The sequence below is a fragment of the Eptatretus burgeri genome, chromosome 9 (assembly GCF_056783735.1).
Source record: "Eptatretus burgeri isolate ZD-2024b chromosome 9, Ebu_testis_v1, whole genome shotgun sequence".
Taxonomy (NCBI): domain Eukaryota; kingdom Metazoa; phylum Chordata; class Myxini; order Myxiniformes; family Myxinidae; genus Eptatretus; species Eptatretus burgeri.
Genome location: NC_140969.1, coordinates 56,320,490 through 56,332,989, shown reverse-complemented (window position 1 = coordinate 56,332,989; position 12,500 = coordinate 56,320,490). Strand labels below are relative to the sequence as shown.

The 12,500-nt window shown below is 49.4% G+C and overlaps 1 protein-coding gene across 4 annotated transcripts in view; it reads left to right on the top strand.

Annotated features, from left to right (window-relative positions):
• LOC147020159 (myomesin-1-like) overlaps nucleotides 1-12,500 on the top strand; it is a 218,611-nt gene that overhangs the window by 151,114 nt on the left and 54,997 nt on the right. For all 4 annotated transcript variants that reach the window (XM_085895203.1, XM_085895202.1, XM_085895201.1 and 1 more), the window contains one exon: nucleotides 5,458-5,564. In XM_085895203.1, the coding sequence (XP_085751329.1) occupies nucleotides 5,458-5,564 (107 nt within the window). The remainder of the gene's footprint in view (nucleotides 1-5,457; nucleotides 5,565-12,500) is intronic.

The window sequence follows — 12,500 nt, the reverse complement described above, 5'->3', positions numbered from 1 at the left end:
TTGAATCACCCTTCACGCGTCCGCTTCTCGTCCCTTGAGGTTTCACCATCGTTTGATGACTGTGTGAGGGCAGTTATGATGATGATCGAGCAGGACGCTCACGTGGGACGTACCAGTGAAATGTGGTGGTAATTGTGGTGCCTGTAGAGCAGTTGGTCACCATGCGGTGCCCAGGGTAATGGCCGGCGTTGTGTAGTGCTTGCAGTAGAATGACGAATTACAGTGAGGTTTAAGTGTTCATGGTCGTGAGAGTATTTTCCTCGTGTGTGGGAGGCGGTTGCAGTGAAGATAGTGGGGTTCGTAGAGCGAGATGAGGATTGAGTTGAGTTGTCGGTTGAGAACTGGCATGCATATCTGTATGGATCATGGCACACAAACTCCTGAGGAATGATGCATTGTTGGCAGAGATGTTGGTAAACGGACACACGGGAGGCACACGCAGCACGAAGATGCCAGAGATGCTTGTAACCAAACACATGGGAGGCACACGCAGCACGAAGATGCCAGAGATGCTTGTAACCAAACACATGGGAGGCACACGCAGCACGAAGATGCCAGAGATGCTGGTAACCAAACACATGGGAGGCACACGCAGCACGAAGATGCCAGAGATGCTTGTAACCAAACACATGGGAGGCACACGCAGCATGCCTGCTAAAGATGCTATTGAGTGGCGTGCATGCTTGTATGCATACATGTTTTGTCTAATGGCTAGAAAGAAAGGGTTAAATTTGAGGTCAGAGTGAGGATTGAAGAGATATATATGAAGACCACAAGGGGAAAACCAGAGATGTCAGGATAAGTCAATTTTGAAGAAACTGAAAAACAAAGTTTCAAGACTTTGGTGGACTGTTTAATAACTGTCATATAGATTTCTTTTCCACTAAATGGAAGAGTGCTCATTGGCCGATCAAATTAAGCATGTAGCATTTGCCAAGCTTCTGTGTTATTTAATTTAAGAGCAAAGAACGAATCAATGTTGCAAACTGACATCACTGGTTATTCCCTTGTTTAATAATTGCCATGCAATTTTAACCCAGGATGTGAAGCAAATTCATGCTTGTTGGTTCTTAGCATACATTACATGACTGGTGATCACAGATTATTTTTTTCAACATTAAACGGTCATTGTTTTTTTTTTTGTTTGATTGGTGTTCAACGCCATACTCAAGGGTATTTCACTTATATGATGACGGATTCTCCATTTCTTACTCCGTACTTCTTAATATGATGGAAAACCGGGAGGAAACCAAGGATAAACCACCCCCGCAATAGCCGAAGTCACCTCATGTGACTCCCTCATATACCTAAGCAGGTTGATTGGGCGGTAGGTACATCGAATGAGGATGGGTACTCAGACGCGCTAACCATTAAGCCACGGCGTGGGTCCCATAAAAGTCACAATAAAGGTTTGACCAGGCTTGAACCACGATATGCACCAACTACGGAGCCCATGATATAACCAAATAGGTTATTGTAGTGCTCAGAGTTTATGCTGTGAAAGTTTTACAACCTTTCATTTTTTAGTTTCTCAACTCTGAATATTATGGTGGAACAGTTAACATGAATGAAAGGGAGGTAACTAGGAGTAAAGTTCTGACAACTCTGGGTTTCTACTTGTTCAGCTTTGACAACACTTGTTTTTTCATTGTACGGCTAAATTTTATACCATATAAATTATGTGACACCCCTGGTTATTTGTTAAAGTAATATTGTGAGAGGAAACCTTATGTTGCCAACTATTGGCAGGTGCAATAACCATGAAATTTATAAAAAGTGACATCTCTGGTTTTCGCCTTGTGGTCTACATATATATATATATATATATATATATATATATATATATATATATATATATATATATATATATATATATATATATATATATATATATATATATATATATATATATATATATATATATATATATATATATTGGGCCTAACTACGAGTCTCACACAATGCATCCTTCCCAATTACTCACTAAACATAAGAGGAGGATTAACTATATGAATATTAATGAAATCACTGTCTGGGGATCACTGTATGTTGTGTGCCATTGCTTGGAAGCATGTGGTTTTATAGAACCGCAACAATATGTACGTACACGCACACGCACACGCATACATTCGTGAGGGAGGGACCTGTACTTTGTCGGGGAGAGAGCCCCAAAGCAAAGAGAATATGTGGAAATGGTGAGTGCCAAATCATGAACCAATAAATTCCACATTTCTGTGACACCTTCAGTGGAATGTCAGGCATGCATTGCGGGTTTGTGAAGGACTTGGGCAAAAAACTTACTACAGCTGACCCCAATAGAAGTGAGGTGGGCAATATTTCCAAAATGTCAATGGGGAATCTACAAATGGCATGGGGAGAAACCCTTGTTATGGATTCGGCGGTGGAGGGATTCGCACCCTACTCTTGACAGCCAAATGTTGAAAATTCGGCGTCACTTAACAGCACCGCCCTCTCCGGGGTTATAACACCAGCTAGTTCGGCACAGGTCTCGGGTCACGTGCCTCGGATCGCGATACCAAAGTACACCTGGGCCTTACCACTTGGGGAAATAGATCCTGGTAACAGACTCGGTTTGTCAGAGACCGAGCAAAGTCTGCCAGTCCGTAGCCCATTTGGTTTTAAATACAAATCCAGCGGATTGTTCCTCAGCACGGCACAAATAAACTCAAGGCGGTAACTTTCATATGAATCGGCCAGATTTATTTGGGACACATCGGGGAAACACAACACAAGCAAAGCATTCATGAACGTTATCATTCATCTATAACCCACTCTAAACTCGGGAGCTACGGATACGGGTTTCGAAGGAGGCCCTAGCGAGATAAACCTTAGACAACATGCAGACAAGACACGGAGGACTTGGTAGTGCCTCATGGACGAGAGGAAAAGTGTCGAAGGCACGAACGCGGCTCGTGAGAAGCCGATATCAACAGATTTGAGTGCTCGAGCACGCCGCATGGCAAGATGGCGGTGACTCACTCCTTTTGTTGCACCGCTCACGCACGCAGCCGCGGTGCGTTCAGCCCCCGTAAGGTCGACGGCACAAGAGCGAAAGATCTATGGTATGTTCCAGCTGGTTTCTCACAAGGTCCGGTATACAAATCCAGGCCTGGCCTGTTCACCAGACCAGGTCAAATCTGGGTGTTGGGCTCCGCAGGCGAATCGATGGGATCACAAGACGTGTCGAACCGTGCAGTGAGTAAGGACAGTCAGAGGCTCCGTGACTGGACTCCGGATGAACCTGTCTGACCTCCTCATAAAGTCGATCTCTCACTCGACACTAGCAGTTTCTCCCTTGCCTTCTTGGGGCTCGCTCTTCTGGACCGCCCCCGGGATACGTGATTGGTCCATCCTTCAAGCTTGCAGCCGCTCTCTGCCAATGGGTTGCTGACACGTCTCGTTGACTGACTCTGTCAGAGCGCTGGGCGGGGGCTGGTTCGGAGGGGGGAAGGAAGAAGAAGAACGGCGCCTCTCGGTACAAATATATATATATATATATATATATATATATATATATATATACATATATATATATATATATATATATATGTATATATATATATATATATATATATATATATATATATATATATATATATATATATATATATATATATATATATATGTATATATATATATATGAAGGAGTGGCAGTTTCTAAATGGTTAACCAGAACTGTACTGTTCCTGAATGAAAATTGGACTCGTGAAAATAAAGGAAATATGACAGATATCCATGGATGAGACAGAGGTTTTGATTTCCTATCGTTTCCTGGTAATGCAAAGCTCGTGGCCACAGTGATTATATAAACATGCACACACACACATGCACACACGCACACATACACACGCTTCAACTTTTAGAAATTGATGCAAAAATTTCGGACAATTTCTCTTGTCCCAAAACCAAACAACCAACATATTTATAACAGCCCTCTCAGCTCCTGGAGCCTCCTCTCTCCCAACATGCTTATTGCGGGAAAAAAACTTTTTTAGATTATAGGTGCCGTCGTCATGCATCGTTGCCATCTTGTCTGGTCTTCATCAATTCCTTTGCTGTTTCCCCATCCCTCATACTCTTAAATTGCTATATTTTTACACCGAGTTGCTGTTGTTTTTGAGATGTGATTCACACTTCCATCTTCAGTAATCAAATTGCTCATTGAACAGAAAATGCACCATAATTCTGGGGCTCAACCCAATTAATTAATTAACAACTGCACGGTGCGGCTTTGTACGCATGCGTTTGACTTCATCTCCATACTCAGGCATTCTCGGAGTTTATCTCCAGCGCATCACAGGTCCCTTACAGGCAACCTGGTCCTGTTTCAGTATGAAGTCAACAGCACAGAGAGGAGGACAGGAGGAAAGCGAATTGCGAAATGGAAGAAGATGGAGAAGATATGGAAAATGGGAAGGATGGGTGAGTCAGGAAGGTTGACAGTGGGTTGCGGCTCAATGGGGATTGGAAGGGGGGGGGAGCAGGGTACCTTTTGGGGAAGGGAAAGGCCAAAGACAAAGAATGAGAGGAAAGGAGAATGCATAGGATTTACTTGGGGTCTTGTTAAAGTGGTCCATCCATAAATGCATATTGAATGGATGCATTGGGTGTCCATTTGATATATTGCCAGCAACGTGTGTTACATCAAGAAGCAAGCACATCATCATTTGGAGGCTTCATTAGACTGTCTATCTTGTCTTCATTGTGGATGTAAAAAAATCCACACACACGAAACAATTTGACAAGTACCCTGGCCAAATTATATATTCAATGAGACACCAGCTCTGTATATCCCCCCCCCCCCACCCATACCACTCTGTATATGCATGGTTAATTAAGACCCTTCCTGGTTTATAAATGCCACTGTTGTCAAATCAGGCTAACTAAATGGTAAGCAAATTTGTCTCCAATGTGAGATCAGATCAGAATTTTTATATCAGCTTGTTTCTATGATGGAGTTAATTGTGTGATCCCTGATTCACATCCCAGTCAGCAAAAAGTCTCACCAGACAGAGCCAAAATTTTCCGTTTGTTCAGTGTGACTTCACACGTTATCCACAAGTCATATTTGGTTTGTCATTTCAGTTAAAGCCTCAGTCAAAGTCAATCGCTGCTTCAAAGAGCAGCTTCAGTGAATTGCATAACATCTTTCAATATCTCAGGGAATGTATCGCTACAGAGAAGAAATTAAACTCGTGTGCACGAGTCTGTGTCATGATTTCCATTACTGCTGACTAAAGAGCATGGAGACACTCAACATCAAGGTCAAATGACGTCGGTCAATGCAATCTGCATGACATGTTGGTGAACTATAAACATTGTCATGGATTTTGATGACCAGCATCATGGTTTAATTGAGAACTGTTTTGCGATACTTATTTTAAGCTGAAATGAAATAAGTTAATTGTGTTTTGGGTGGTTATTTTGTTCTTTCAGGGCAAAGCTTTGCTTCAACAATGCCACACTGGATGATGCAGGACAGTACTCCTGCACCGTGACGGACACCGATGGGATATCTGCGAGTTACAACCTGTCAGAGGAAGGTGATGCACGGTTTGCACCATCAACGTCATTTCCTGTCTCACCTGGCAAATCTTCCCCTTTTAATTGTACCTGTCCCTCTTGAGCTAGCAGGATAACCCAGAGGTATGCATAACTGCCCTTGAGTTATCGAAGCTGGGTTCAAATCTCAGCCCATTGAAAGCTGTCAATATGGGGTTTCACATGCAGAGTGAGTGCAGCATCATCTATTTGTCTGCCATTCCTCAAGTGAATATTAACCTGGGTTTCTCATCTGCAAACATTAGTTGGTGTATGTTAAATATCCTTTTGAGAAGAGAAGGTGCATCATTTTTCACATCCTAAAATAAATTACAAATTCGCACACCCTGAGATGAATGTCCTGAGGTGGCTAACCCATTCAGAATTGTAACCCTTGACAACAAAAGATTGCCTCAATCTGCTCTTTCACATGTATGTATGTATGTGTATGTGTATGTATATATATATATATATATATATATATATATATATATATATATATATATATATATATATATATATATATATTGTTGCGGTCTTCGCGCCCGCCGGCGTGCGACGGCCACGTAACTCGAATCGCGGCACGTCGCCCACCGGACGGACAATCCAGTCGTGACCCTCTCGGACTAACGCCGGGAACCAGTCACGGGTGGACCTTTCGGTCTCACCGCGATCGAGCCAATCAGCCCCCGCGTGGGATAGGGTTGCTCGCCAAATTCGACCTACTTAAGTACCCACGCGGAGGGTAGACCGGGCGATCGCACCTCGCCGCAGGTCGACTTCGGACACGGGCCACTTAAGCGACCCGTTCCGTACTATCAGAATAACCGAGCGGTGTTATCGTCGACCTCGACGGTTCGATTAATTATCGGGCGTATTCAGCCCACTACCAACCCTTTACGTGAAGCAAGATGGGGATTCAATGGAGGAAAAGACGAAGCGAAGCGGGAGAACAGTTTAACAATAAAGCACATTTATTCGCGACGAACGGAAAGCACACAAATACAATTCCACCAAATGCACACAAAAAAAAAACCACAATTCAATTTACACAAAAAGCAAACATAAAAGTGAAAACACAGTGCAGAGCTAATACCGACTACCGAGCACACGGCAACACTTATACAATTCTACTTCACAGACGGCGCCGACAACACATACCCAAAACCAAGGAAAAGAAATCCCCCAAGAATGGGGCAGGCCTGAGGCCGAGACCGGGTCGGGCCTACCCGTCTGGTGATGAGACGCGGAGCGGCGATGGCCCCGCAACCCGCGGGCCTCGTGGACAGTGCCTGGCTGGGGGTGGGAACGGGGCCCCCTTGGTCGCACTATCTCAGCGCGGGGGGAAACAGGAGGGGGTTGCTGATGCTCGGGGTATAGAGGATCTTTATTATCCCTGGTGTGCGTCTCCACCTCGGCCAGGTCGCGCTGCCGGCCTCCCTCGGGTGCAGCTTCCTGCACGACGCGAGCACCCCCTCGTCTGGTGTCGCCGCCTTTCCACAGCTCCGTCCCCTCCGTTCCGACTCCAACGCACACGACGAGCAGCTCCACCGCCCGCGAAGTCTTGACCCTCTGCTTCCGACTCTCCTCTTCTTGACTCTCCGACCCTTCTTGTTTGCGACTCTCCTCTGACTCCTTTGCGACTCTCTTTAGCTTCTCCAGCCACTGCAGGCTTCGGGCTCCAGACTTCTTCCGTTCTCGTTTTCGTTCTGCGACTTCTTCTGACTGACGAACACCATCCTTTTATCCCCCCGTAACTTCGCCTTTGACCCCCTCCCTTTGACCTTTCACCTCACTCCCCATTGGCCCGAGAAAAAGTGGGCGTGAAGGCTTTTTGATCCACAAATTTGCATATATCGATCGTTCTGGAGGCGGGGCCAAATCGCCCCTCGCTCACCGATTGGACGGCAAAAAGTGGGCGTGTGTCGTTTTTGATCCGTTTTTGAAGCAGAAAATCCGTGATTTTGTACACGCTGTTCAACGTGCGCCCTACACGAGTCCAGCATCGGTGCCCATGAGTGGCGCGAGATGACGGTGATGCGATGGTGGCGAGTTGTGACGGTAAAGGTCATGGCGGTTGTGGTGAAGCGGCGTTGTGGTTGGTGGTTGTTGTTGTGGTTGTGATGGTGGCGATTGGTCCAAAATAAAGATAGTAAAAGAAAAACGGCTATCCTAAAGAGTCGCAGCTCGCATAAATGACATGTATTCCCACTAGACAACGGGTTTGGGCCTAACTATACATGCACTTACCGAGATACCTCACCTAAGGGACCTGAATGGTGGTTTGCGAATCTGGTAACCACAACACTACCCCCTTCCCTTTTTACAGACTCGTCCCGAGTCGTCAAATTTTCGTGTGCCATCATGTGTAGTTTTCCCCTAGTACACTTTACCTACGGATCCCTGAGTGCGACATTCATGGTATTCGTGTCCCCAAAATAAATAACCTGAGGGCTGCGTAACTATCTAAACAAACTCACTCACACGGACGACTTAAATAAAATTGCCGGCGCTAAGACAAACATGCCGGGGGCGCACTCATATGTACAGTACATCTTACCTTAACTTACAAATCTTACACTAAACCATGGCCCAGGATCATTGAACTCTGCAAAAGAAAGCAGTTAGCAGGGAGCCAGGCTGCCCGCATGCAGTCTCTGGCTCAAAACAATGCAGGTGACAGGGAACGTGGCTGGCTGCTCACACGCAGTCCAAGGCCTTCCCTTTTGAACTGAACTCAGTGAACCACAACGGTGCTTGGGCTGCACAACGCAGTCTCCGTGCCAGCTCAAGTGGCACACGCAATGAACACAACGAATGGATGCATGGATACAAACACGGTGCACGGGCCGCCACTGCAGGCCCGTGTTGTAGCTGCCAACGGGGCAGTTCTCGCAGCTTGCAAACTGTTGCTTTTACGATCCTGGCGCACATGGCAATGAACAGGGGGGGGGGGGCAAAGCAAAATTGAACGGGGCTGGTGAACATGGGCAGTGGGCATGGCATGGCAAAGGCAGCAGGCAAACACAGCCCGCAGAAGAAGGCCGCTGCAGGCAAACACAGCCCGCAGAAGAACTGGCCGGCACAGGCCTCGAAGAAAAACAGCCAGCAGATGAACAGGCCGGCACAGGCCTTGCAGCACACAGCTGCCGATGAAGTTGGCCGGCCTCCGCCTTGAAGCAAAACACGGCCAGCCGATGAAGTTGGCCAGCTCTTGCCCTTCAGTGGAGGTTGGTGGAGGGAGTGCGGTGGTGCTGGCCACTCGGAAGGCGGGCTCGGACCTACCTACCTGTCTCCCTCCCAACCTATCGCCTTTGCCTGTCACTGTACATACCCACTCCCTTAATTTGTCAAACCCCAATTTAGCCCCAACTTATTTTTTTTTGTTGTTTTTATTTTTACTCCCCCACTATAAATCGTCCCCTAACCCCCTTTATCGTCCTCGTTCGGCTAACCTATCCTGTCACCTAGCCTACTCCCAACCCCTACGTTCCCTTCCCGGAGGGGAATAAGGGAGAGCTAACGTCCTGTGTCGAGGCCCAACGAAGCCTCAGAATGGCCTCCCCAGAGTTCGGCGCTCTATAACCAAAGTGGGTCCAGCGGCCCACAACGACAGCGAGGGGATGGATGGTGCGGAGGGGTACATCTCCTAATCTACCCTAACCATTTAACTGTTAAACTACCCCGGGGCTTTCAACAAGCACCTCTCGCTTAAACTATTGGTTCTAACAACCCAGATTCCCGTCGCCTGTGTTGGTGTCCTCACAATTTCGGGCCTCGCCCCCCAATTTTCTCTCCGTGCCCTCACACGGTCTCCTGGCTGGGACACGTGGCTCCCTTTGGCAGGCACGACCCTCTGCCGAATCTCCCGCTATGGCACCCCCGGGCACTACACTGCCTCCGAGCCTACCAGCTCCCTAACACCGGGGAGTGCCCCCCATGGCACCTCCCCTGAAACGCACACGTGGCAGGCCGGCCTCCCGGGCCCCTTTCCGAGGGTCACCCGTGCCCACAACACTGCCCACGCGGCTAATGGCGCCGGCCCCCGCACCAAGCAGGCGCACCCGTGCCCACTACTCTATCCCGGCCCCCCATGGGCCCTTGGCCTACCGCGGCCGACTAGCCTGGTGCCCGGGGTACCCACTCAGAGATACTCACCTTTCGCAGCCACGCTCCCAAGCCCGTCAACAGGGCTCCTGCACCCCTCCAAATGGGTCTCGAGCCTACTTTCCCACCAACAGCAAAACGACCTCCATTTTTCAATTTGACTAACCCAGCTAACTCACTCTACACTGACCCCGGGGTCCCTTGGGCGGGAGTCACTCCTCCCCCCAATCACTCATCGCACCATGCATTCCCCATTCACTCCACACACACAGACCCGCTGGCCTCACTCACTCAACAAGTACTCACCTCACAACTCACCAACTCTTCAACACACACACCACTGAACTCTGCCATCCTTCTAACTACCTCCCCTAACTAACTCGTGCTCCCACGTCGTCCCTTACACTATAGCACGTTCCTTTTAACACGACGTAGCTCAGCTACGTCCCCTCTACACATTCACAAGTCTGTCACTGTTCTCAAAATAATCCCATTTTATTTCCCAACCTAAATCTCGCGACAGTCCCTCTAACTAATCCATTCCACGGACTCCATGAGGACTTACCCCTGCCCCATGAAGTCGGTCTAACTAAGCTAACCCTTCCCCCTAACTAGTTTCCATCCTGTGCCCAGGTAAGGGGGTCTTTCACCCCTTGCCCAGGAATCCTGTACACCCGAAAGTGAGGCTTGCTTTTTTTTTTTTCCATGCGCAGCACCTGCGCGGCAACTCAGAGCTCGCGCACTTTGCACCTGCCCGTGACGTCATGCAGCTGCACGTGTTCCTCGTCCCTCCTTGGACGGTGCCATCCGGCAGAGATTCCCCTCCTGCCGGATTCCAACCACACGTGCAGCCATGACGTCACCGTGCGCAAAAAAAACACAAGCCCCACGTCTCGAGGGGTTTCCCACGCGAACACATGTGCTTTGCCCGTTGGAGCTTAACACACACGATCGCGTGGAGAACCCGTCCGGTCCAAATCCATTTACCTGCCTAAACTTTGTCCGTCCGCGGGATCGGCAAATCCACCGCGTGCGTTTCCGGACCGGGACTTCACTCTCGCAAGCGAGCACGTGGTGGTCTCGTGCGTTGCACAGCACGAACCGCGTGCTCACTGCTGGGTGAACCCGGCACGGTCCGCGAAACAACTACAGCCGCTACTCGGCTTTCTTTCATCTGTCGTCGTCGTCGTCGCCATTCAACCCACGCACACCTGCGTGTTACGACGCACACAGTCCACTCCATCAAACTCACACCGGGAGACGCGGCTGCGTGCTCCCGCATGCCAACCGACATCTCCCTCACATACCGCTCTCTCACACACACGGTCTCCCTTGCATACGGCCGTTCACTCACGCGTGCCTCATTCGCACACGTGGCTCCAAGCACTCGCGGCCTTCCACTCACTCGTGCCTCACTCATACACCGTGCCTCACTCACACACGCGAGGGCACTCACCCGCGGTGCCTCATTCACACACACGGCCTCCCTGGCACACAGCGACCTTGCACACGGCCGTTCACTCACGCGTGCGGGGGCACTCACCCGCGGTGCCTCACTCGCACTCCGTGCCTCATCCACACTGGCCGTTTCATCCACACACACGGCCTCACTCACACACGGTGCCCCATCCACACACGCGGGGGCACTCACCCGCGGTGCCTCATTCACACACATGGCGACACTCACGCACGGTGCCTCATCCACACTCGGCGTGCTGGGAAGCACGCACTCTGGCACCATCGCCACCACACCACTCACACACGCGGTCGCTTCCACACACGGTGCCGCACTCACACCTTGCACCACACACACAGGGACAACCACACTGGGGATTCGTGTCCTCACAAGGGTCTCCGGGGCCTCTACACCCCCCAAGCTTTCCGTGCACCCGTCCGCAGCACTCGTCCCCTCAACCTCGCGAAGCACGACCGAACTCACCTGGTCGTGACTCACCTCAAGGGGGCAGACTCCCTCCCCTCGTTCCTGGAGGAGGCCACCCAGGTGCTCGCACCGGGTCTCTACCCAGTCCGCCAGCTCACCCTCACTATCCTCCACTACCTCTGTGTGTGTGTGTGCGTCACTTACCCCGTCTTCCTCGTGTAGTCTTTCCTCTATTTTTTCTATCTCCCGTGTCTCTCCCAACTCTTCACCCTTTACCTCCCTTGTCTCAACTATTATTTCCTTTGTCACGGCCTTCATGCCCGCCTGCAGGCATCGGCCCATGTTCTGCGTCTCACCCCGCAGCTTTTTCATTTCTTCCCTCATTTGCTGTGTATTCGCATCCATCGTCGTTTTCACTTCATTTGTATTTGTATCCATCTTTTCGTTCATTTGTTCGTTCATGCCTTTCATTTCGTTTTTCATATTCGCTTCCATCTTTTCGATCATTTTCGCATTCATCTTTTCGTTCATTGCCGCCAGCATGGCGCATAGCTGGGCCATGTTGGATGCACTCAGCTGAGCCGTTTCGGCAAGGGTTGGGGAAGGGTTTTGGTGGAGAGGGGGGGGGAGGTGTCATACACTGCGGCCGCTGCCGCACCCACCTCGGGCCCTGGGTTCAGTTGGGCGAGTCCGTGTTCCTGCACAATCAACATTTCCTGCGCGGGGATTCCATCCTGGACCATGGATTCTACATTACTATTACACATACCTAATCCACCCGGCACCCGCTCGCCTTGAGACGCCATCTTGCTTCTCCTAAAGGGTTAATTTGCTCGCTCGTAATTTGGAGGGAATCGGGGGTCGCTTCTCTCACCCCTGGACCGATTCCCGTGAATTTAGCCGGAGACAGGAGAGCCTGTTGTCCCGCTCTCCAATACCAGTGCCGCGA